Source organism: Somniosus microcephalus, chromosome 4, assembly GCF_052327205.1.
Source record: "Somniosus microcephalus isolate GS21.2 chromosome 4, FLI_Smic_1.0, whole genome shotgun sequence".
Taxonomy (NCBI): domain Eukaryota; kingdom Metazoa; phylum Chordata; class Chondrichthyes; order Squaliformes; family Somniosidae; genus Somniosus; species Somniosus microcephalus.
Window position 1 is genome coordinate 217,310,629 of NC_140990.1, and position 27,345 is coordinate 217,337,973.

The 27,345-nt window shown below is 48.8% G+C and overlaps 1 protein-coding gene across 2 annotated transcripts in view; it reads left to right on the forward strand.

Moving 5' to 3' along the window:
• The window catches only part of dnah7 (dynein, axonemal, heavy chain 7), an 816,199-nt gene that overhangs the window by 113,920 nt on the left and 674,934 nt on the right, over positions 1–27,345 (forward strand). For both annotated transcript variants that reach the window (XM_085985836.1, XM_085985837.1), the window contains exons 16-17: positions 686–832; positions 20,040–20,725. In XM_085985836.1, the coding sequence (XP_085841962.1) occupies positions 686–832; positions 20,040–20,725 (833 nt within the window). The remainder of the gene's footprint in view (positions 1–685; positions 833–20,039; positions 20,726–27,345) is intronic.

The following is a 27,345-nucleotide window of genomic DNA, read 5'->3' on the forward strand; positions in this document are numbered from 1 at the left end:
TAAAAAAACCATTTTTTTTAATGCCCCATGACCTTTCTCCCGGGTTGCTCTCAGTAATGTCCAGGAGATTAATCTTTAATTCCTGGAGACTCCAGGACAATCCTGGAAGGTTGGCAACCCTAGTGGAGTGACCAAAAGCTGCTCCGCCACAGTGCGTCAAGGCTCTCCTAGCAGCTGAGAATTAAAAAATATTTAAAACCTTTCAGCTCTTAAGAGAGTCGTAAGCTAAAAAATATTAAGCTAATTATTCATCTCCAGGATCAAATACCTTTCCTTAGTAAAGGTTTGGGGCCTTTAGAAGGCCTCAGTTGGACTCATGCAAGCTCTCAGCTGGTGTGAGTTCCACTGACGCTTTTTAAGGGCGTACAAGGTAGCTCAGAAATTCCCCAGACATGCCCCCTTGATGTCGGGGAGAGCAGGCAGGAGATCTGCCATGTCCCCCTCAATGCCTGCAGCTAAAAAAACGAAGAATCCCAGCAGAACCAGGTTCAACCCCAGAATCCAGCTGCAGGTCGGAGATCTGCCCGCTCTCTGCCCTTGGGCTTAACTGGAATTTTGGGCTCAATGTTTTTATGATTATTAGTGGAAAATAAGATTAAGCCTATTATTCATATTACCAAAAAAATCTATACTATATGCCTAACTTTAATACGGGTGCCTCTTTCATGATTTATTTAACTTTTAGCTTCGTACTGAGAGATTTGTAGAGGAACTGGAAAGCTATGCTAAGCAAGTGGAAGAATTCTACAGTTTTGGAGAACTGACAGACGTCAGTCGGTACTTACGAAAGGCTCAAACATTAAATGCGAAGCTGAATCAAGCAATGGAGAAGGTACTGGGTTATGTATAGGACAAAATAGTAATGAATTTAAAATACATTATTCATGCGTGTGAAAAAAATAAGCTGGTGTTTTATATTTTATGAAGTCAGTTAATGTTTTATATTTTATAAATGACAGTTAATATTTTATTATGAGAATTATACTACATACATATGCTGTCACAGCAGTATAAAAAGTATAGATAATTTATGGATGTGACGATTCATATCAGGTGAAGCCAGGCTTGGACGTGGCTGTGATACTCCTGCAGTCAAATAGCTTACTGACACTCTAGGCTTATATGTGAATAATGGCCTCTGGAGTGAGGTACTACAGCACTCAAGGAACTATCCCTCAGGACAGATGGGGAGAAAGTTTTTAAAAAAAAAGAATGACTAAATTCACTACTTTTAAGTGGAGAGTGCTATATAAAAAGAATATCTTGGTATAAAATACTAACCACCTAGTAAAATATTTGACCTTGTGAAAAGATGGATAATTAGCACGAGTACAAAATGCACACTGGAGAAAATTTGAGACTCGGGCTATTTTAACTCGTGGGCTTTATTAACATGCTGCCATGGGTGGGAAGTGGGAAGGAAGTGGTTGCTGGCCTCTAAATAAATTGGGCGGTTCGCCAGCATGAATGTATGTGTGGGGAAGAGGGTTCCCTGAGGGACAGGGGAGAGTCTGGAGCAGGAGAAGCCGTGACTATCCTTGCGGGGCCCAGACTCCTGACCCCACAAAGGAAAGTAAAAATACTTGACCTGTTTTTAAAAGATTTTAAAGAAGGACCGCACTGGCATCTAGGTGGGTGGCTTAGCTGCCCGAGTAGAAGCATGAGTAAAAATTGTGGTCACCGGGATCCAGGTGATTTTCCGGCAGGTAAGTAACCCAGGGCATTTTAACTGCCCACTCGCCTGGCTTCTGCAGGGTGAGTAAGGTTAAAATTGTTTCATTGGGCCAAAAAACTTTAAGTTGTGAGATGATGTGCCATAGGCTGAACAAAGAATCCTTCCGCCAGTAGGGTATGTACTGGAAATAGGAAGCTACATCCACCAGCTCCTCCAAATCAGCATGCTGACAGATCACAAAGCTCAGGCTATAGAAATAAATTTTATTGTAAGAAATAAAAGGATACAGAAATAAGAATGAATCACCAGATTATGTAACAATTAACTTTCACCAGTATATTAATCAGCTTTATGAATCCAACATAATAAATGGTTATTAATATCCTAAGTCCTTTTTCAGGTTCCTTATAACTGCAATCATGGGTGCTTCAGTCTCCATGGAGTTCTGCCTTGTTATAGTAACTTGTATGTGTGATACAAGCAAATTCATTGAACACAGAACTAGTGAATGCTTGTCATATTTATTCTTGCATTCAGGCAGCTTCTGGCTTGAAAACTGTTGATCAAAATCACAACAAAGATACTTTGGTAGCATACCATATTAATGAGCTGTGATACTCAGTGTTGGCGAAATTCTAATGCTGATACAATATTCACTTGCCATGTCATACAAACTTCCTTACCTGACGTGATCCCCGAACAGCGTGGACCCTGTGGACGACCTCGTAAAATTTAAAGGTGAGCTCAAAATACTTTTTAAGCGGCTCTTAACAAGGTCACAATGACCTGAATTGCCTCCCCCACCGCTGTGTGCCGGGTCTGTTCAGCGTTGACAGACCCGCCATCTGGGAAAGTCCCGTGGCGGCGGGTTGAGAAATTTTTTTCCCACCTGCCCCGTCACCAAAGGCGCCTGCTGACCCCCCTGAAAAATTCCCCTCCATGATTACCATTAGGGGGGCCTGTGAACTACTCCCACCAGTATTTTCTAATTTCTTAGTTCTACCCATACTGATTCTACATCCTGGTTTTCTGGGTGAAGATTCTTTCTCCTTACTGCCTTTATCTAGTGTTTATTATCAGGGCTACCCCACCTCCTTTTTCAATTCACATATCTTTTCCAAAAGTCACATACCCGGAAATATTTAGTTCCCAACCTTGGTCACCCTATAACCACGTCTCAGTAATGGCTACTAGAACAAACCCATTTATCTCTATGCCATATAGTGCCTTTAATTTGAACTTTTTACTATTTTTCCCTGATTTGATCTTAGTCATTAATGCCCTATTACTATTATTAAACACTCTGGGGGAGAAATTCAACATATTAGCACCTCCCGTTAGTGCCTGGGGGAGGTGCTAATGGGGTGCTAATAGGCTTGCGGCAGGGCGTGGCGAATCCAACGCCGCACATGAAATTCACCTGGGATTTAGCGCTGGTGCTAACATTTAGCACTTAGGCCTTTAGCGGCTGCCAGATCGTGATATCAGTGAGTTTGGAACGCCCCGTTAATGGCCCAGATGCAAAATTGATTGTCACCCCCGCCCTAGCGCCTGGCTTGAACAACGACAGGAAGAGGCGGCGTGATGCATTCAGATGGCCGCTGTAGGAACGGTAATTAAAGGAATCAACACCCGGTTTCATTTTAGTCGCCAATCAATGCTGCCTTCTCAGTTTCACACTGCGAAACAGCTGTTTTCAGTGAGTTAAACGATTCTTACTTTCAGGAGTGTTCTGCCTGCTAAAAATTTGTCACTTTCACTCTGCTAAGGTTTTGACATCCTACACTTGCTTACATTAATGAGGGCTGTACTGGCACTCGACCTCGCCCTCCAGCATCAATGTCTGAAGCAGCGGAGGCAGAGACAAACATTGGAAAATGTGGCCAGAGGGAGGAGGGCCAACAAGGTTCTCAACTGGATGCCTTACCCTCCCAGAGTATTCTGGGAGCTCTTCTCCTACATAAATTTAACTGAGTAGCAGTGTCTTAGAAGCTCCACTTCAGCAAGGAGGTGGTCACAGAGCTCTGCCACCTCCTGCAGCCAGACCTTGAGCCTCAGATCAGGACTACCACGGCTCTCACAATGGCAGTCATTGTCACCGTTGCCCTCAATTTCTATGTCAGTGGATCCTTCCAGTCTGCAGCAAGAGACATATCTAAAATCTCGCAGTTCGCCATCCATTGCTGCATCTGAGAGGTCACAGAGGCTCTCTAAAGAAGGAGAAGTGGCTACATTTCCTTCCCCATCACCAGAGAGAAGCAGGATGAGCGTGCATGTGACTTTGCCAGGATAGCAGGCTTCTCCATGGTGCAGGGCACCATTGACTGCACCCATGTCGCCTTGCGGGCACCCCGTAACAATCCTGAGGTCTTCCATAACCGCAAAGGCTAGCACTCACTTAATGTCCAGTTGTGTGTCACCACAGGCATCGAATCCTCTCCGTCAATGCCTGCTAGTCTGGCAGCAGCCACGATGCCTTCATCCTGCGCCAGACCGGTGTGCCAGTACTCTTCCAGCCACCAAATCAAGCTCGCGGCAGGCTGGTCAGAGCCAAGGGCTATCCAATCTCCACCTGGCTCATGACTCCCCTCTGCAACCCCAACACTACTGCCCAGCACCATGCCACCACCAGGAACATCATCGAGCAGACCATTGGAGTGCTCAAGCAACAGTTGCGCTGTCTTGACCGCTAGGGAGGAGCCCTCCAGTACTTGGCTGAGCAGGTGTCCCATTTCGTCGTGGTGTGCTGCATGCTGCACAACTTGGCCATCATGAGGGCCCAGCCATTACCACCAGGCATAGCGGGACCAGCTCAGGGGGAGGAGGAGGAAGAGGAACAGCAGCGAGGGAGGAGGTAGCCACTCAATCGGCCTTCTGGAAGGGCAGTCCGTGACCGCCTCATCAGACTGCGGTCCCATTAAATTCTACCCCCATCCCGGTTGCTCATCACATTCCCATCAGTCCATCCATTTTGCATGCCATGTCACAGCGCAAAGCTGAAATGAGAGATAGCATTAATACATTTATCAACATTCAGTAAACACATATATACAATAACAATATTAACTAATCACCCTTGTGCAAACCCTTACTTCCCCTCTTTACAATGCCTTTTCCTAATCTACTGCTCCCACGTAGTCTGTCCCCAGTGGCTACAGCAGGGCTGCTGAATGTCGGTGCCAGAGACTACAGATGGCCTTGCAGGATGCCCTCCAGCAGCTCTGAGCCTGGAAGGCCTGGCTGTTGACTGCACCACCTCAGGCTAGGCAGCAGCAGTCTGGCCTGGCTGGATGACAGGCAGCGACAAGGGCAATGGCGGAGTGGCAGTGGTGGGAGCAGGAATGCTGTCCTCATGAGAGAGGACAGCAGGTTCCCGCTCGACTAACACACTGCCACTCCCCCGGGGCAGCACCTCAGCATACCTACCAGATTGCTGGCCTGCTGTGACACCGTGAGATCCCTGGTGGACTGTGGTGGACCCAGTGACGATGGCAGCAGTCAGAGCTTGCGTGGCATCAAGCTGAGACTGCATGAGAGCAGTCTGAGACTCGATGGCAGCAACCATTGACTGCATTACAGCACTAAGACTTCCACCTGTGCTGCAATGGATGCTGCCACATTGCCCATGACACGCGGCATGAGGTCTGGGTCCCCACAGTCGCTCAGGGAGTCCACCATCCTTTGCAGACTGCCAAGGATGGGCTCCATGGTGTGCGCAGAGTTCTGTGCAGTGTTGGAGGCGGGCTCCTCCACGTTCCTTACCATTGCCGACAGGCTCTCGGGCACCTTTGCTATTGCACCTATCATCTTGGTGTGCATGCCCATCACCTTTCTTGTGAACGCCTCCCCATCGAGGTCCTCATCTGAGTCCTGTGCAACAGAACTTGTCCGCGAACTCTCCCTCTGGAGAGCTGGCTCCCGAGCTACCTTTTCCCCCTGGCCTTGCTGCAGCCTGCTCGTCCCCGGTGCATCAGCCAGTGCAGACCCCTCCACTAAACTTGTCTCTAAAGATCACGTAGTCCCAGTATTTGAGGTGGTGTCTGTGGGTGAGACATGCAACGACGTAGTGCTTTCTTCCTCCTCCTCTTGTCCCACCTCACTCTCACTGGGAGGCTCAGGGACAGGCTGGTCAGCTGGTTGCTGATTACCTGAAAGCATAAAGGCACAAGACTTGTGTTAAGGTGAGGGCAGAGGGCCAGGAAGGGAGCAAGAAATGCAGACAGTATACAGGAAACTTTGTTATATCCGGCACCGACGGGACCGAGCTGTTGCCGATCTATCAAAACTGCCAGACATACAAAGTTAACGTCGAAGCATACAGAGGTTTTCATCTCCGTATCTGACAACAAACACTGTTGCTTAGCAACAGCTTGTAAACAGTCAGCCCGTACCTTGGAAGCGTCTCTGTAGCTTAGCAACAGCTTCAGAGAGACTTTCCAGAGCCTGACTGTTGAAAACAAAGCCACGAGAAGAGAAAAAACCTAACAAAACGGCTCCTGATTTCTGCCGGTAGATCGAGGTTTCCGGACATACAACCTCCGGATAAACCAAAGTTTCCTGTTATGAGCTGGAATGTGGGGAAAGGCTTATGCTGTGAGGGGGAAGTGGGATGAGAGAAGGAGAGGGGATGAACAGACCGTTATTTCCCCCAAAGGGGTCGATGTTGTTGATGGCCACGGCGCCCACCACCTGCCGCCCAATGACTCTCAGCAGTCGCTCCTCCAGGTCTGTAAGTTGTTGGATGTCCGCTTCACCCCCGCCTGTTCGTTCCTGCTCCCTCCTATTGTGGGCCAGCTTGGCCTGCAAGAGAAAGGAAAGTGTATGAGTGAGTGTGCAGCTGTGTATTTGGGAGATGTGCCTGCCATGGTTGAATAGCTGTGATTGTAGGCAAGGTGTGAGATGTGGATGTGAGTTTTAGTAGTTGGAGATGCTTGGTGGGTGAGTGGTGGGGGTGTGGTGGTTTGTGCAGTGTGTACAGACTGAGGTTCAGATGCTGGTATGTAGGACTTGTTAAAGCATGCACTCCCCCTGACCACCCAAGTGAGGTCGTTGAATTTTTTTACGGCACTATGCGAGGGTCCTGAGGACCACACTGCTGGCCGAGACGTCCTGGGCCACTTCCCTCCACATTGCCCTGAAGACCTGGGGCAATGGCCTCCTGCCAGTGGCCGGGAACAGCACTGCCCTCCTTCTTTCAACTGCCACGACCAATGCCTCCAATGCCTGGTCGCTGAAATGGCGAGCTCTCTCCCTGGCACTGGGATCAGCCATGAGGATAAGTGGTTTAGCTGTTGAGTTGCTTGGAGGTCGCCTTCAGAGCCAGCAATGTTGAGAATGAGGTTGTGCAGAATGATTGAACCTCCCCTTTACGAACTGGAAGGAGCCAGTATGGATGATGAGTCCCGATTGGAGTGCACCTGAAATTGGTTATCACTCTGCGGGTAGCGCCCCGCTCTCTGTGTGTAGCGCCCTAAGTTAGGTGATTAGCGCTTGATTCAGCGCTCCAGCTCTTTCTTGGAGCGCTAACAATCAATTTAGCGGGAGGTCAGAAGGATTAGCGCCTGGCTCTAATTCTCCAACTTTTTAAAATTTAGCACCCCAACCGGGGCGATACCAAACTTCTAGTGTACAATATGCTTAATTATATCCAAATCGCTACTCTGCTCTATAGATTTAATGATTTATCCTTACCTAAACCCTCTCACCCCCTTATTAGTTTAAAGCCCTATCTACTGGCCTAGTTATTCAATTCGCCAGGACGCTGGTCCCAGCACGGTTTCCGTCCTAACAAAACAGCTCCTTCTTTCTCCAGTACTGGTGCCGTAGACCCATGAATTGAAACCCTTGCCTCCCACACCGCTCTTTCAGCCATACATTTAAACCTCTAATCTGTTTGTCCCTATGCCAATTTGCGCATGGCTCAGGTAGTAGTCCAGAGATTATTACCTTTTTGAGGTTCTGCTTTTAATTTGTACCCTAGCTCTTCAAGCTCCATCAGCAGAACCTCATTGCTCATTCTACCAAATGAATCCCCCCACTCGTTCTTGAAGTTCTTCTCCAGCCGCGAGGAGATGTCCTCAACCCTTGCACCAGGCAGGCAACACAGCCTTTGGGACACCCGGCCACGGCTGCAGAGAACAGTATCTATCCCCCTGACTATACTATCCCCTACCACTACTGTTAGATCCGTGATTCTGAGAGTATGCTGTTTTTCAATAACCACACGGATGCTGTAACTTAACGATAAACAGGTATTTACTGGAGGAGGGTAGTCTCAAGACTGGGGGTACAGAGGCATGCGCAAGGCTTATATACAGGTGTGGGCACTGCCAGTACTACAGTATACAGGAGCTGTAAAAGTAGTTCTGTCTTAAAGGCACATACACTACAACTACCATATTCCTTTTTGCTCCCCACACTTGAGTGGCCTCCTGTACCACAGTGTCATGATCCATTCTTCCTGCAGTCTTTGTTCTCATCCACACCGATAGCACGCGCCTCCACCACTACATCTGAGGTCCTCTTACCTTCGTGAGTCGCAGTCACATCCTCCTGTCCCTGACCACTAACCAAATCTAAACCACTACCTAACCCAAGGGGTGTGACTGCCTCCTGGTTCAAAATGTCCAGGCAACTCTTCCCCTCCCTGATGCATCGCAATGTCTGCACCTTGGACTCCAGCTCAACAACTCTGAGCTGAAGTTCCTTAAGTTGCAAACACTTACTGCAGATGTAGTTGCCTAGGAGCACGCTGCTCTCCACAAACGCCCACATGCTGCAGATGTGGCACACCTCCTGCACTGTCATCTCTATCTAACCTTATTTTAGATATTTAATTAATTAAAGTTTAATGTAATTAATTCACTTGGTTTAATTTTTAGTTTTTTTTAAACTAATTAATTTAACTTGTTTAAATGATTAATTTAATGAAGTATTAGATATAGGTTCCTAGTTTTAAATACTTACTGCCTCAAGCTTACACAAATCACTACAAGTGTTAAAAGGCAAAAAAGGAGCACCTCTTTCCCCCGCTGCACTGAATTCCCACTCTCACCAAATTCTCAACTTCCCAATCTAAGATGCACTCGGTTAACGGTGCAATCTGCGATTATGCTCTGTGGCTTAGCTCTGTGTGATGAAATATGCCATTCATCACTCATCTGTATTCTCTGTGTGATTGTGCCTGTGACTGTGGTTTAGTTTCAGTTTCATTTCCCTTACCTCAGTTCCGTTTCCTCACCTTGTCTTGTATTGTGTGTAGGGCTCCGCCCATACCTGGCCCCTATGTAAGCAGGCTCAGCGTGCCTCACATCCAGTACTGCAGACCTCTGGATGGAAGACACCTCTCCACTGTGTGTTACCTTCTAAGTTAATAAAAGCCTTGTTTTGTTCCGCTAACATTGAGTCTCGGATTTATTGAGGCACATCAATTTTATTAACTTACTTTTCAACACAATGGATCAACTCTTGAAACCCGAACGTTTGGATTTGGACCAGCATGCTTCGGACGCATCGGCACGCTTCGGACACTGGTTTATGTGTATGGAATTCTTCCTGGACAATTCCGCAGCCATCACAAGCGCTACGGACGCTGAAAGTATGAAACTCGGAATCCTGCGGAATTGGGTAAGCCACAGGGTTTACCCCCTCATCCAAGACGCCGACACGTACCCGGCCGCCTGCGACATCTTAAAGGTGCATTACCAGCAGCCTACGAATGAGGTGTATGCTGGGCATCTGCTCGCTACTCGCGCACAGCGACCTGGGGAATCGCTGGATGAGTTCCTAGTCACCCTGAAAACGCTTGGCAAAGACTGCAAGTGCCAAGATGTAAAAGCCGCAGTGTACACTGACGAGCTTGTTCGCGATGCCTTCATCACAGGCCTCAGCTCCACTTACATCCGGCAGAGACTGCTGGAAAAAACGGGATTGGACCTGAAACAGGCTGTGGACACAGCGCGATCCCTGGATGTGGCCCAGAGAAACTCGGACGCCTACTCTTCAGCCCGCGCCGCCCACGCCGCCACGTGTGCACCAAGGGCGCCGCTATCTTGGAAGGCATCTTCCCCGCCCGGCAGCCCGACACCGTCGGGGCCCCGCTCTCCCCCCAGAAGCCCTACGACAGCCGCGACGCGTCGGGGACCCAACTGCTACTTCTGCGGGCAGTCGAAGCACACCAGAAACCTGTGCCCGGCGAAAGGCACCACCTGCTTTAAGTGCGGTAAGAAGGGGCACTTCAGGAAGGTGTGCAGAGGGAACCCCGCCGGAAAACCCGCCACCGCCGCGTGTGCGCCGTGGGAGCGGCCATCTTGGACGCCATCTTGCCCGACCTCGTGGGGTCCGCCATCTTGTGAGCAGACAGCGTGGACGCCATCTTGTCTCGATCAGGGCCCTACAGTGGCATCGGTCACAGTGGACCAGACCAGGCCGCACCCGCTATCCAAATCAATGGTGGACATCGAGGTAAACGGGTGCGGGGTTAATTGACAGTGGAAGCACGGAGAGTTTTATCCACCCTGAACTAGCACAACAACTCTCCCTAAAGGTGGTCCCTACTCGGGGTACCATTTCTATGGCTGATAAAACCCAGACATCGACCATTATGGGCTACTGTACGGTACAATTGTCCGTTAACGGAACTGTATACGATAATTTTAAAGTACTAATCATGAAGAATCTATGTGCGAGCGTGATCTTGGGCCTGGATTTCCAGTGCCACCACCAAAGCATCACGCTCAATTACGGTGGGTCCCAGCCGCCCCTCACAGTGTGCGGTCTGGCTACCCTGAAGGTAAAGCCGCCTTCGCTATTCGCGAACCTTACCCCTAACTGCCGGCCAATAGTGACCAAAAGCAGGAGATACAGCTGGGAGGACAGGCGGTTTATCGCGACCGAGGTAGACAGGCTCCTGAAGGAGCGCATTATTGAACGCAGCAACAGCCCGTGGCGCGCCCAAGTGGTGGTGGTAAGGGGTAGCGAGAAGAAACGGATGGTGATCGACTATAGCCAAACGATCAACAGGTACACCCAACTAGACGCCTACCCGCTACCCCGCATATCAGAAATGGTGAACCAAATCGGCCAATACCGGGTGTTCTCCACCATCGACCTCAAGTCAGCGTACCACCAGCTCCCTATCAGACCAGAGGATGGCCCGTACGCCGCCTTCGAGGCGAACGGACGCCTCTACCAATTCCTCAGAGTCCCCTTTGGGGTGACGAATGGGGTCTCGGTCTTCCAGAGGGAGATGGACCGCATGGTCGATGACCACCACTTGCAGGCAACCTTCCCCTACCTCGACAATGTCACCATCTGTGGTCACAACCAGCAGGATCACGACTCGAACCTCGAGAGGTTCCTGAAAACCGCACAAAAACTCAACCTCACTTACAACGAGGACAAGTGCGTTTACAACACCACGCGCCTCTGCATACTAGGCAGCGTGGTGGAGAATGGGGAAATCGGACCAGACCCCGACCGATTGAGCCCCCTACGGGAGCTGCCCCTGCCCAACACTCCCAAAGCCCTGAAAAGGTGCCTGGGGTTATTTTCTTATTATTCCCAATGGGTCCCCAACTACTCCGACAAAGCCCGCCCCCTCTTGAAAGCATCCTCTTTTCCGCTCTCTGCTGAGGCCCACGCCGCCTTCAAAAGCATTAAGCGGGATATTGAGCGGGCCACGCTACAGGCAGTGGACGAGAACACTCCCTTTCAAGTGGAAAGTGATGCGTCTGACTTTGCCTTGGCGGCCACCCTCAACCAGGCGGGGCGGCCCGTAGCTTTCTTCTCGAGGACCCTCCAAGGGCCCGAGATCAGACACTCCTCCGTGGAAAAGGAGGCCCAAGCCATCATGGAGGCAGTGCGCCACTGGCGCCACTACCTAGCCGGCAAACGCTTCACCCTACTTACCGACCAGCGGTCGGTAGCGTTTATGTTCAATAATAAACAGAGGGGGAAGATTAAAAATGATAAGATTCTTAGGTGGCGGATCGAGCTCTCCACCTTCGATTATGACATCATTTACCAGCCAGGGGCCCTTAACGAATCCCCTGACGCCCTCTCACGAGGGATGTGTGCCAGCGCCACCGGGGATCGGCTACAGACCCTCCACAACGACCTCTGCCACCCAGGGGTCACGCGGCTGTTCCACTTCATAAAGTCCCGTAACTTACCCTACTCGATTGAGGAAGTTCGGTCTCTGACCAGGAACTGCTGCACTTGCGCTGAGTGCAAGCCTCGGCTCTACCGCCCAGATAGAGCCCACTTAATCAAAGCTACACGGCCCTTTGAGCGGCTCAGCTTAGACTTCAAGGGCCCCCTCCCGTCCGTCGATTGCAATGTTTACTTCCTGAACATTGTGGACGAATACTCCCGTTTCCCATTCGCCTTCCCCTGCCCAGACATGACCAGCGCCACGGTCATTAAATGCCTCAACAGCCTGTTCTGCCTGTTCGGTATGCCGAGCTACATCCATACGGATAGGGGGGCGTCCTTCATGAGTGAAGAGCTACGCCAGTACATGCTGTCCAGGGGGATCGCCACGAGCCGTACCACCAGCTACAACCCCCGGGGTAACGGTCAAGTGGAACGAGAGAACAGGACAGTATGGAAAGCAGTCACTCTAGCTCTAAGGACCAAGGGCCTCCCTATCTCCCGCTGGCAGGAAGTCCTCTCAGATGTGCTCCATTCGATACGGTCGCTATTGTGTACTGTCACTAATGCCACGCCTCATGAACGAATGTTTGTCTTTCCCCGGAAATCCACCTCAGGCGTATCCATGCCGTCATGGCTCGCCACCCCAGGTCCGGTATTCGTGCGAAGGCATGTGAGGGGCCACAAGACGGACCCTCTCATGGAGTCAGTGCACCTACTCCACGCCAACCCCCAATATGCGTATGTCCGGCACGCCGACGGAAGGGAGGACACCGTGTCCATAAAAGACGTCGCCCCAGCCGGTAACGACAACAACCACGACAACAGCAGCAACAACGATCACAGCAACTCTTAGCCACCCACTACTCTTTCATCACCCCCGGAAGAACATCGACCAATGGTACCCCCACCAACTACTCCTTCAACAACCCTGGCGGCGCCCCCGGCAGAGACCCAGTAGGCCACCGGGGACACCCAGCCGACACCCGCGGCACCACAACAGCCACGTCAGTCACAGAGGACTATCAAACCCCCGAACAGACTAAATCTATAGAAGGGGTGAATGTGATGAAATATGCCATTCATCACTCATCCGTATTCTCTGTGTGATTGTGCCTGTGACTGTGGTTTAGTTTCAGTTTTATTTCCCTTACCTCAGTTCCGTTTCCTCACCTTGTGTTGTATTGTGTGTAGGGCTCCGCCCATACCTGGCCCCTATGTAAGCAGGCTCAGCGTGCCTCACATCCAGCACTGCAGACCTCTGGATGGAAGACACCTCTCCACTGTGTGTTACCTTCTAAGTTAATAAAAGCCTTGTTTTGTTCCGCTAACATTGAGTCTCGGATTTATTGAGGCACATCACTCTGTACCTTAGTGTAGACACCGGCTACTTTTAGTTCTACTTTACTTCTACTCCCGCCTGCTCCTCTTCCGATAGTGGTCTTGGGATCATTTACGTCCACCCCAGAGGACAGACGGGGCCCTCGGGTTTAACGTCACATCCCGAAAGACAGCACCTTCAACAGTGCAGCGCTCCCTCAGTACTGGCACCGGGGGAGTATCGGGCCTGGATTATGAGGCTCGAGTCTCTGGAGTGGGGGCTCGAACTTACGACCTTCTGACTCTGAGGGCGAGAGTGCTGTCCTACGAGGAGAGATTGAGTAGAATGGGCCTATATTCTCTGGAGTTTAGAGGAATGAGAGGTGATCTCATTGAAACGTATACATTTCTTAAGAGGGCTTGACAGGGTAGATGGTGAGAGGCTGTTTCCCCTGGCTGGAGAATCTAGAACTAAGGGGTTGGCCATTTTGGACTGAGACGAGGAGAAATTTCTTCACTCAGACGAATATTTGGAATTCTCTACGCCAGAGGGCTGTGGATGCTCAGTCATTGAGTATATTCAAGACTGAGAGTGATAGATTTTTGAATATTAAGGGAATCAAGGGATATGGGGATAGTGCAGGAAAGTGGAATTGAGGTAGAAGATCAGCCATGATCTTATTGAATGGCGGAGCAGGCTCAAAGGGCCAAATGGCCTACTCCTGCTCCTGTTTCTTATGTTCTTATGGTCTCCAGCAAATATTTGCTGATGCTTTTCCATTAGGCTGGTTAGTAGCGCATTCTGGATCTTTGGTAAAGCAAACTTTCTGAACGTAGTCCACAAAATGTTTTTCCACCAATATTGTACACGCTACAACTGTATGTGGTAATTCTGCATCTCCAGGATACAGTCTTGTCATTTATACCATTTATAAGTAGCTCTTTAGCTGTTTGAAAAGTGTCAAAGGTGTGACATGATTGGCTACTTTGTTTTTGTTCCTGCTAATGGAATTGCATCCTCAGAATGTGCCTGTTTGAAAATTGCATGCTTCTTCAGTTTTGCCAGGAGATCATAAATTGGAATTCAAAAACAAGGGGGGAGAAATTCCCTACCTTATCGCCACCTGTTAGCGCGGCGTAATGTAGAGAAAGCAGCGGCTGCTGCTCTTCTGCTAGCTGGTGGTGGGTCGCACGGCGTCCTCCATTTTCGTGGTCCCGGTAGCGCTGCTGGTAAGTAGTATCGCCCTGAAAAGAAATATGGTGCTGTGGTCACGTTGACTTAACATCACCACGGCCAACTTCGACCCTAGTGCTGAGTTCAGTGCTGGGTCCTAAGCACACCAGGTAAACCCAATGTGCAAGCAGACTGACAGAGGCACTGACAGCACCTCTTGAAGGGACACACATATCTTTCAGGTAAGTTTGAATTTAAGCTTTGGACTGGATTTTTTTTGATTTTATTGAAGTAGTGGCTTGCTGCTATACATGTTAAAAGTTTTTTTTTAGTGTGTAGTGAGTGCTGCTGGACGCTTGCAAGGCCTCGGATGGTAAATGAAGGCCTTAGAGAAGACAGAAAATGCTGCAAATACTCAGCAGGTTAGGCAACATCCGTGGAGAGAGAAACAGAGTTCATGTCTCAGGTTGAGATGCTGCCTGACCGGCTGAGTATTTCCAGCATTTTATGCTGTCATTTCAGATTTACGGCATCTGCTCACAGAGGGAAGAGGAAGACACAGAAGAGGAGGGAGCCGAAGGAAGGATGCAACCCAGACAGCCCCTTTCTGGCCAGGATATCTGGGATGAAATCATCCGCCTGCGGTTCCAGTGATCACAACACCAATTCCCTTTTCAACTTTAGCCCCACACCTTAACTTCCCTCTCTTACTGACCATAACGCCATCCTCTTGGTCATGATGCTGAAATAAAAACCACCACAATGCAAACTTTCCAATCTAACTTTAAACATCTATCCATCCAATATGACATCAAGAAATCAACTCATCATCCTATGCATTCCCTTTGTCTTGTTTGTGCCTTTGCCCATCCTACTGATGTTACGCAGTGCTACTCCAGAGGCTGCAGCATGGCTGGTGGAAGGTTGCTGACTTTCAGTGGGGGACACTGCAAATGGCCTTGCTGGTCAACCTTGAGGAGCTGGCAGCTGAGAGTGTCAAATCGAGTGATGGAGTTTTTTCTTCTTCACTCTTCTCTCCCTCTTACCTATGATTACATAGGATATATGGCACTGAAACAGGCCATTTGGCCCAACCAGTCCATGCTGGCACTCCACTCGAGCCTCCTCCCGTCTTTCCTCATCTAACTCTATCAGCATAACTCTCTATTCCCTTCTCCCTCATATGCTTATCTAGCCTCCCCTTAAATGCATCTATACTATTTGCCTCAACTACTCAACTACTAGCGAGTTCCACATTCTCACCACTCTCTGGGTAAAGAAGTTTCTTCTGAATTCCCTATTGGATTTCTTGGGGACTATCTTATATCAATGCCTCTAGTTATGCTCTCTCCCACAAGTGGAAACAATCTCTCTGCATCTACTCTATCAGAACCTTTCATAATTTTAAAGACCTCTATTAGGTCACCCCTCAGCCTTCATTTTTCAAGCGAATAGAGACCCAGCCTGTTCATCCTTTCCTCACATTTCTGGTATCACCCTTGTAAATCTTTTCTGTATCCTCCCCAGTCCCTCTATATTCTTTTTATAATATGGCGACCAGAATTGTACGCAGTACGCCAAGTGTGGTCTAACCAAGGTTCATTACAAATTTAGCATATCTTCACTACTTTTCAATTCTATCCCTCTAGAAATAAACCCTAGTGCCTAGTTTGCTTTTTTATGGCCTTGTTAACCTGTGTTGCTACTTTTAGTGATTAATGTATTTATACTCTGAGATCCCTTTGCTCCTCTACCTCACCTAGACTCGCACCCTTTAAGTAATGAGTGACCTCCCTATTCTTCCTACCAAAATGTAATACCTCACATTTATCTGTGTTGAATTTCATTTGCCAAATATATGCCGATTCTGCAAGTTTATTAATGTCTACCTGTAATTTGTTACAGTCTTCCTCAGTATTAACTATCCCTACCCAATTTGGTGTCATCCGCAAATTTAGAAATTGTGTTTTTGATTCCAAAGTCTAAATCGTTAATATAAATTGTGGACAACAGTGGTCCCAGCACTGATCCTTGTGGAACATCACTACCCACCTTCTGCCACTGTGAATAGCTACCCTTTACCCCTACTCTCTGCTTTCTGTCTTGAAGACAGCTAGCTATCTATTCTGCTACTTCTCCCCTGACTCCGCATTCTCTGCCCTTATTCATTAGTCTATTATGTGGTACTTTATCGAAAGCCTTTTGAAAATCTAGATAAATTACATCTACTGCATTACCCTTGTCTATTCTCTCTTCAAAAAATTCAATGAGGTTGGTCAAGCAAGACTTTCCCTTTTGAAATCCATGCTGACTATTCATTATTCTTGGCCAACCATTGGGTGGGCAGGCTGCATTTCTAATGTGTGTGAAATGAGGAAGGCACAAGGGTGGAGTTGTGGTTAGGGGAGGGTGGGAAAGCAAGAGGTTTATGCCAGAAGGAGGATAACGTATGAGGATGCCGGCATCTTGTATCCTTTCTGCCCCGCTGTTGGCCAAAGGCTCAGCCAGGCCCCTGCCAAAAATGTCTTGCACCGCCTCCTCCAAGGGGGTGAGGTGAGGCTAGGAATGGGTGATGTTCCTCGTGATTGGTACAATTTGTTGGTCGGTGAGTGATTGGCGGGGGTGGGGAGTCGTGCATTGAGCAGTGTGTGAGGCTATTGATTCAGTTGATAGGAGACAACTTTTGAAGATGCATTCACTGACCTTGACCAGTGGTCTGAGGTCATGAAGCTTCCTTGGGCACTGGAGGCAGGTGGTGGGAGGGGTGGCGACACTGCTGGCAGTGACGGCCTCGGTGATGTGGTCCCATATCATTCTTTCCGGAGGGCCACCTGGCTCCTGTGGTAGAGGACCTCTCTTGCTGTGTTGACACCCTGCACAAAGCTGGAGTGCTGTGTGTGAGACCCTGGGTGCCCCTTCCCTGGCTTGCTGAGCCATTTGTGTTAGTGCTGAAGCACTTTTCCCATTTTTTGAGGTTCGGAAGAGCATTCAGCTTTAAGTGCTGAAGACTCCTATTTGGAACTTCTTTTTAATGTTAATTTTTTTCTTGAAAGGCAGTAAGGGCTGAAAACTGCATTTTTTTCAGTTGAATTTAATTTTTATTATTGCATTGCCCCTTTAATTCATAGCCCTTTTAATTGCCCACAATTCAATATGAACTCCACAGCCTCGTTCCCAGAGGCTGTAAGAAGCTGCAATGCTGCTCCTGGATGGGAACTTCGGATTGGATGCCTCCACTAATGTCACCAGGAGGGCGTTGCACTGTAAGTTAGCGCTGAGCTAAAAATCTTTAGCACCCAGCGCGAATTTTTGCTCGGTAGCGCTGCGACCATTTGCAGTGACCTGAAGCTGTTCAGTCAGCAATTACGTTTGGAAAACCTCGTCTCCTTTTTCTTTTCTTTTATGTGATTTTTTTAATCTTATGGGGGAAAAATTCAGTATCGCCCCGTTTGGGACGCCATTATCGGCCGTGCGCAAAGTTTAGCGCCTGGCACTAATTATTGCCTCCGATGGCAAACTTGGCTTTTATCGTCCCTGGAGGTGATTGGAGCGCTAAATCAGGCACTTCACACCTGTTTTAAGGCGCAAAGGCCGAGGAGCGAGGCGCTACCTCAGAGCGCTGGCGAAGCAAGGAAGGGCAAATCAAAATGAACCTGTAAAGTGCTGCTCAGTACCCAAAACTCCTTCACACAGTGTTGAATCTCTCCAGAAGTCTCTCTCTCTCTCTCTCTCTCTCAGAATGTGTGGTGCAAAAATGTCAACAACAAAAAAAGGCAGGAAGCGGTCGCCTTTAAATAGCGCTCCCCCAGTCCCTTTCTGACTGCAAAATGCTCCCCTCAACCTGTCGTTGCTAATGGCAGGCGGTAAGGCAGGGGGCGCCACTCAATATCCGGTCCGGGGCGCTGCACACTTGGCTGACGTCACGATCTGCCGGCGCAGGAGATCATGGCGGTAGTGTTTAGCGCCGCTGCAAAATGTCTAGTTAATTTCACGAGCGGCGCAAACATCGCCACGCCCGGGTGCTAGTTGCTTTGTGCCCCATTAGTGCCCTCTTAAGGCACTAACTGGAGGTGCAAACAACTGAATTTTTCCCCCTATGTCTTTTGAAACTGATGTTTTATGTTATCCTCTGTTATACATTTGAATTTGAATAGTTATTCAATGTGCTTGACAGCATTTGGGGTCTGCACTATGGATCGAGGTGGAGATCTGGCACTGAGTAAGTTCAGTGTCTGATAACGAGAGGCAACTATGCCTGATGTATGGCAGTGTATGGGTGCCATTGGCTGAAATTTTTGCCCCCGTGTCTCTCTCACTTTTGAAATTTCTTTATGTTTGAGAAGTTTCAGTTTATTATATCAAAAGTAAAATATTGCGGATGCTGGAAATCTGAAATAAAAACAGAAAATGCTGGAACTCCTCAGCAGGTCAGGCAGCATCTCTGGAGAGAGAAACAGTTAACATTTCAGGTCGATAACCTTTCGTCAGAAGTTCCATATTTTATGCTTGCAAGGAGATTTAGCTTTCTAGAGCGTTTGGGGTTAAATAATTTTAATTGGTTGCCAATTGAGTGTTTCTGTGGCAACAGGAACCTTGTGACTGACACAATTCATTATTTTGAGCAAGAGAGGATACTTGCTGTGATTGCATCCTCACTTGTGCACTGCATATATATCATTTGGCTCGGAATTTGCGGTACTGATGACAGCGAACTGGCAGCATTCGCCGTCATTTCACCTTTGAAACTGACCGCAACTTCAGGATTCAGCGCATGCGCAGCCTAATGTGGAAATCCTGAAGTTGCGGTCTGTCATTCACTGCTCCTCTACAGGCTGCGCTGCGCTCTCCCCCCACCTCCCCCCACAGAGCTAGCAATCAGTGAAATCTCTCAAACTGTGGAAACTGATGAAAACATTGGCTCTTCTGCAGTAATTATGCTGTTAAATACCCCATTAAAAATTAGACCCAAAGGGATTAGGTGTACCTTGGTTTTTAACAGTGTATTGAATGCTAAACAAATGTTATGGCCCTGAAAAAGTTAATTTTGCCTAGTGTCAAATTTATCCAATTTAATAAAAATTAAATGTTTTAAGAAACTTAAAAACATTTTTTTAAGTTTGTTCATCTTTATTTCAGGTTTTCCTTTTCCCCATGTGAGAGCCCTAATCTTTGTTTTGCTCTCTCTAATTTTTTTAAAAGTTAAAATTTTCAGAGCTTACCTACTTCCTGGTTTGCTGTCTGTGAGAGTTCTGCATTTTGATTAGCTGCTTAGACAGCTTGTTGACGTCACACCAGCTCGCACTAGTGGATCCCCACTATACTATGCTGATTTGAATTATGCATCAGAAAACCCAAACTTCTCGACAGAGATCGGGAGATGTTTGGGCAAAGCTTACTTCGGGGCCATCGGCAACGCCTTTGCTTTGCTGCTGACCGCAAATTCCGGGCCTTTATTTCAAAGTGGACAAATTGTTGGGTTCAGAAATAATCCATTGTAAATAAACCATTACATATGAATCCATACATGTGGTGTGCAAAAGTAGATTAAATGTATATTTGGACCAAAATTTGACAATGTTTTGAAAGGCATGTGTCTCCACAAGTAATACTTGAAGGAAGTTGAAAATATGATTGTATAACATATTAATGTGACATTTTATCAGTAATAATTATTTTAAAACAGTTATTGAAATAGTATTCACTTTTTCATTGTGCCAGATTGAACAGATTAATGTAGAAGAGGCAGCGTTTGGATGGACTGAATCTCAGTATCCTCAACGTAAACAGACCAACGATATTCTTCAACCTTACCTAAAGCTGTATGAGATGACAGTAGAGTTCGATACCAAATATAAAAGTTGGATGGAGGGACCATTTACTGAGGTCAACCCAGATCAAGTAGAAGCAGATGTAGGAAACTATTGGCGTGCTCTATACAAGTTGGAACGGACTTTATCAGACTCGCCAAATGCATTAAAAATGGCCAATACTGTTAGAAAAAAAGTTGAAGAATTCAAAGAGCACATTCCCCTTGTTCAGGTCCTGTGCAATCCTGGCTTACGTGATCGGCACTGGGATGCCTTATCTGACATTGTGGGATTCCCACTCAAGCCTACTGAAGACACAAATGTTACCAAGCTTCTCACTATGAATCTTGAACCTTTCTTGGATCAGTTTGAGGGTATTAGTGAGGCTGCTAGCAAAGAATATTCACTGGACAAAGCCATGGTAAAAATGGTGAGCGAGTGGGAAACAATGGAATTCATTCTCATTCCATATCGAGAAACAGGAACTCACATACTTTCAGCTGTTGATGATATCCAGATGCTGCTAGATGATCACATTGTAAAGACTCAGACAATGCGTGGATCTCCTTTTATACAGCCATTCGAGAAAGAAATCAGGTAGTTCAGTTTTTAGACATTTAAGAAGTGTAAATGCTACTTATGGATCTTTGCAAAATGTTTAACAATTTTAAGCAAACACATACAACAATGAATTTAATAATTGTGGTTAGGGGAGATAGACTGAAGTTTCTTAATTTATTAGTCTCTATTTGTAGTTAATTTAAAGTAAACCATACAACTGGAAATCACAGGGATGTAAATTTCTTGACATTATTAAGTAAGTACAATGCAAATCCCTATCTAGCACACAATTCTGTCTAACATGGCCATCTTTAGCTCTTTTTTCTTCTGCTGTTACATCACAAAGTTGGAATTGGATTGATGTATAAGACCAGTTCAGACCATATTTCATCTCATTCTTCCTGTAAAGGTTTAAAATTGTATCTTTCTATTATTGAACCAAAAATCTGTCCATTTCCTTTATAAATGCTTCAGTAGAATTATATTCAGTACCACCAGGTGGCAGTCTATTCTCTACATTAAGAACTCTTTGTGTGAGATAAATATGCACTCAAATTACATTCAGCTCAAGATTTCCTTAGTTTGTAAATTTAGTTCTCCGAGCCTAGTTTAGTAAAAAAAAAATTCTCTATATTAACCCCAACAGTTCTCTTTATGATTTAAAAAAAACAATGACCTACTGTTGATTTGGGGGGGAAGAACTACTCTGGTTACTTGAGCACAAAATCCAAGCTGATTGAGGGAGAGCTGCACTGTTGGAGATGCCATCTTTTGGATGAGATGTGAAACCGAGGCTGTGTCTGCCCTCTCAGGTGGACGTAAAAGATCCCATGACACTATTTGAAAAAGAGCATCCTGGCCAATATTTATCCCTCAACAAACATCACTAAAACAGATTATCTGGTCATTATCATTATTGCTGTTTGTGGGACCTTGCTGTGTGCAAATTGGCTGCCATGTGTCGTACATTACAACAGTGACTGCACTTTAAAAGTACTTCTTTGGCTGTAAAGCATTTTGGGATGTCCTGAGGTCGTAAAAGGTTCTTTTTTGTTTCGCAGCTCGTAATTATGTTCATTGTAGGAATTAACGAATTCCTACGAATAACTGAGATCGACACCAGAGAACAATTAAACAGGTCTTTACTCAACGGAGATGCCACGAGGACTGCCTTGGTGGTCCCGTGGTTTGCGACGTGACGTCATCGCGTTTGCCCGCGCTCTTAAAGGGGCCACGCCCCGTACATGCAAACTCTATATACAAAACACAGTAATGCCTAACACAATGGTACAGGTTTAGGCTGGTGTTAGAACATCGTTAAAGAGAATTATATACAGTTAGCCAGAGTCATTCAGTGGTTCTGCCACATGTGCCCCCCCCCAGAATTCGCTTTAACGGACAAAGTCAAATGGTGAGGGGGTCTGACGAGCCTGTCAGAACGACTCCTGTACTCTCGAGGCGGAGGCTGCAGGGCGGCTGGCGGTCTGGCGGGCAGTCGCACTTGGTCTGCCGTAACGACGATGGGTGGCCGACCCCGTCTCGGCGGTTGTGCTGTCTCGACGGGGCGGTCGAGGTCCAAATGTGCTGGCTTTAAGCGGTCGACCGAATTGTGGTCCAGTTTACCACCGACATCTACTGTGAAGGTTTTGTCCCCTGCTTCCAACACGCGGAAGGGACCGGTATATGGGGCCTTGAGCGGATCCCTATGTGCGTCATGGTGAATAAAAACGTATTCAGCCTTGTGAAACTCCGTGGGAACGTGTGACCTCCGCAGCCCGTGGTGCGAAGTGGGCACCGGTGCGAAACATCTGGCTGTCTCTTGGTGACTAGCAAGCTGGGCAGACACGGACCAGGGCTCCGTTGATGTTGGTAGGAAATCCCCCGGGACTCGCAGCGGCTGACCATACACGAGTTCCGCTGATGAAGAGTGAAGGTCTTCTTTGGGGGCCGTGCGAAGGCCCAACAGGACCCACGGTAGCTTGTCTGCCCATCCAGCGTCCTGGAGGCTGGCCCTCAGGGCGGCTTTCATTGAGCGGTGGAAGTGTTCGCAGAGGCCATTCACCTGTGGGTGGTAGGCTGTGGTGCGGTGTAATTTGACACCGAGTCCTTGGGCCACTGCATTCCAGAGTTCGGAGGAAAACTGTGGTCCCCTGTCCGACGAAATATCTGCGGGCACTCCGAAACGGGCGATCCAGGAGGAAATGAACGCCCTGGCCACGTCCACCGAAGCAGTGGATGACAGGGGGACCGCCTCTGGCCATCTGGTGGTGCAGTCAACCATGGTCAGGATGTGTGAAAAACCATGGGAGGTTGGGAGTGGTCCTACCAGGTCCACGTTGACATGGTCAAAACGTCGCTCCGGAACTGTGAAGGTGGCCAACGGAGCTTTGACGTGGCGCTGTACCTTGGCCTTTTGGCAGACCTCGCAGGTGTTGGCCCAGTCGCGGACGTCTTTATGCATGCCATGCCATACAAATTTCGCTGACATCAGTTTCTGAGAGGCCTTCATTCCGTGGTGTGACAACCCATGTATGGCGTCGAACACTTTGCGGCGCCAGATGACTGGCACGACAGGGCAAGGATCCTGTACGGAGACGTCACACAACAGCGTGGTACCTGCCAAATGGAACTTGACATCGGCCAACTGGAGGCCAGTGATGGCCGTTCTGTAAGCTTGGACTTCCGGGTCTGAGGCTTGGTCCGCTGCCATGAGGGCATAGTCGATGCCCAAATGAACCGTATTGACGAACGCGCGGGAGAGGCAGTCTGCCACCAGGTTGTCCTTACCGGCCACGTGCCGTATATCCGTGGTGAATTCGGATATGTAGGTCCGTTGACGCTGCTGTCGGGCTGACCTCGGTTCGGCGGTCTTGGACATTGCAAAGGTCAGCGGCTTATGGTCCACAAAGGCGGTGAAAGGATGTCCTTCCAGAAGGAACCAAAAATGGCGGATGGCCAGAAAAAGGGTGAGCAACTCCCGGTCGAACGTGCTGTATGCTCTCTCGTTCTGCCGAAGTTGACGGCTGAAGAATGCCAATTGCTGCCACGTCCCGTTCACCCACTGCTGTTGCACGGCACCGACTGCGTAGTCCGACGCGTCGGTGGTGAGGGCGATGGTGGCTCCTGGCAGCGGGTGCGTCAGCATAATCGCGTTGGCTAAGGCACTTTTGGTGTCGGCGAACGCTCGGGCCATGTCATCCGTCCAGTCTACCGGGTTCTTGCCAGTCTTGCCCTTGAGGGCCTCGTACAGGGGCTGCATGAGTAGTGCCGCCTTTGGCACGAAACGGTGGTAAAAGTTTACCATGCCTAGGAATTCCTGCAGGGCCTTTATGTTCTGCGGGCGTGGAAAGGATGTCACCGCCTCTACCTTCGAAGGTAAAGGATCCGCTCCCTCTGAGGTGATGCGATGCCCCAGGAAGTCAATTTGGTGCAGGCCAAACTGACACTTGGCCGGGTTGATAATCAGGCCGTGTTGGCTGAGGCGTCGAAAAAGGGTGCGTAGGTGACAGGTATGTTCTTCCTTAGTAGGACTGGCAATTAGAATGTCATCCAGGTAGACGAAGAGGAACTTGAGGTCCCGCAGCATGGAGTCCATCAGGTGTTGGAAAGCCTGGGCGGCGTTCTTTAACCCAAACGGCATTCTTAAAAACTCGAAGAGGCCGAATGGGGTGATGACTGCGGTCTTCTGGATGTCTTGTGGATGAACTGGGACTTGGTGTTAGCCCCGGACGAGGTCGACTTTAGAGAACACGGTGTTCCCTGCCAAATGGGCAGAGAAATCCTGGATATGGGGGATCGGGTATTGATCGGGAGTAGTGGCGTCGTTTAGACGTCGATAGTTGCCGCCATCTGCCGCCAGGCTTTGGGACGATATGGAGGGGTGAAGACCAGGGACTATTCAACCGGTGAATAATCCCTAACCGTTCCATGATTGCGAACTCCGCCTTTGCGACCACCAGCTTGCCAGGTTCCAGGCGCCGGGCCCGCGAGTAGACCGGGGGGCCGTTGGTGGTGATGTGGTGTTCCACGCCATGTTTCATGGCTGTGGAGGAGAACGTGGGTCTTGTCAGGTCGGGGAATTCGCCGAGCAGGCGAGCGAACTCATCAGGAGTTGGGATCGCACAGGAGACGGTGCGTGACGTAGTGTTACTGCGGTAACACGGAAGAGAATTAAAAGTTGCTGCGTTGATCAGCCGCCAGTTCCTGACGTCGACCAGGAGGCTGTTGGCGCACAGGAAATCCATGCCGAGGGCCGAGGAGGGGCTGGGAAACTTTGGCCGTAACAAAATCCCAGTGAAAACGTTGCCCCCAGAGGCACACCTCCACTCACCGTCTGCCGAAGGTCCGAATTGCTCCGCCATTGGCCGCTTCAAGGGTGGGGCCGTGATTCCCCGTCTGCACATCGAGGGCGGATGCGGGTAAAATGCTGCACTGCGCTCCGGTGTCACACAGAAAACGACGACCGGAGAGAGTGTCGGTAATGAACAGCAATCTTCCCGCGTTGCCAACCACCATCGCGGCCGCGGAGTGCCCGTTAGACCCGTTCCTCAGTGGTCGCAGTGTCAGTTGTTGATTTTTTGGGGGAAAACTGCAGGGAGGGCGGCAACGCTTCGCTTTTGCGCCGAACTGCGCGTGGTAGAAACACAGTCCAGCAGGCTGACAAGCTGGGGCGGCGTCTGCGGGGGATGGGTGCCTCGTGGCGGCGCAGTACTGCCGAGTTATAGCAAAAATTTTGTCAGCCTTCGCAGTGAGTGTTGCGCAGTCTTCAACTTCAGATCTGGCCAGGGCAGCTTGTACCTGTTCAGGCAGTTGGCTGAGGAAAATCTCGCGGAATAGGAAACATTCCCGTTCTGAGCCCAGGAGTGTGAGCATTTGGCTCATCAACTCTGAAGGCTTGGAGTCCCTGAGCCCGGGCATAGTGAGTAATCGACGGGCGCGCTCCGATTTCGTGAGCCCGAAAACCTGCAGTAACCGCGCTTTGAGGGTTTCATACTTGCGCTCCGTTGGGGGGTTTTCGAGGAGGCTGACGATCCGAGAGGCGGTGGAGCTGTCGAGTGCGGAGACCACGTAAAGATACTTGGTCTGACCCGCATCGATGTTCCTCAGGGCGAACTGGGCCTCGACCTGAATAAACCACGAGGGCGCTTGCTGCTCCCAGAACTGTGGTAGCTTCAGTGAAACGGCGTTTGCTTCCATGCTGTGCTCTTCTTTTGTGAAAACGTTCACAAAAATGGGGTCACCAATGTAGGAATTAACGAATTCCTACGAATAACTGAGATCGACACCAGAGAACAATTAAACAGGTCTTTACTCAACGGAGATGCCATGAGGACTGCCTGGGCAGTCCCGTGGTTTGCGACGTGACGTCATCGCGTTTGCCCGTGTTTGCCCGTGCTCTTAAAGGGGCCACGCCCCGTACATGCAAACTCTATATACAAAACACAGTAATGCCTAACACAATGGTACAGGTTTAGGCTGGTGTTAGAACATCGTTAAAGAGAATTATATACAGTTAGCCAGAATCATTCAGTGGTTCTGCCACATCATAAAACTTTCTTCTGGTTAATATTTCTAGTCAAATAGTAAACACATCGGCCACAAAATTCAGCTCTGTAATGCCTATTGTTTGGGTGCTACGGGTGTCATTTTGGTTCCAAAATGGTGTCCGCAACCTGCACGCACACTTCTGGTGCAGGCGCACCGGACGCCATCTTGGGTAGGGCATTAGCGCGAGCGCAGGGAGCGTGCGCGGGAAATATGCATAGTAGGCAGATTGTGACATCAATCAGGTTGTAACGCTGATTTGAGGTCAGTGCTCCAGCTAACGCCCTCTCTTAAGCTCGAACAGCTGCACACTCATTCAGGAGCAGGGAGGACCCCCAACAAGTGCTATTTAAAGGGATCACCAACTCCTTTCAGGTTAGTTGCTGATTGATTTCTACTGGCTATTGCTGAGTTTGTAGAAGTGTTTTGTGGTTTGTACAGTTATTTAAAGTTGCTAAAGTCTACAGGGAGTGGTGTGTGGCAGGTGCTGAAGGACTTAGTCCTGATTTCAAGGATTCTGCACAGACCACTTGCTTCAAGACATGGATGCAGCAGAAGGCATTCTACTTGGGCCTACAGCATGATAGGTAGAATGAGCAGAGGTGATGCAGAGTAGGACAAGCTGCTAGAAGAGGAGGGAGGAGGAGGAGAGGGCAAAGGGCTCTCAGCAGGAGGCCATATCTGCCCATATCGACCTGAACCTCAGCGAAGGGCAGTGTGTCAGATGTCTGTGCTTCACCAAGGATGACCTCATTGAAATCTGCCACCTGCTGCAGCCACAACTGCAACATCAGAGCTGGGTGAAGACCATATTGCCAGTGGCTGTGAAGGTCACGGTTGCCATGAACTTCTATGCATTGGGCTCCTTCCAGGCTGGAGCAGGTGATATTTGCAACATTTTCCAGTTTGTCATGCACTGTTGCATAAGGGAGGTAACTGAGGTGCATTATAACAAGAGAGTTGAATACATTTCCGTCTCTCTAGCCAGAGAGCAGCAGGCGGAGCGAGCACAGGCTTTGCGAGGATTGCAGGCTTCCCCATGGATCAGGGTGCCATTGACTGCACGCACATTGCTTTGCGGGCGCCGCATGTAAACTCTGAGATGTAGCACA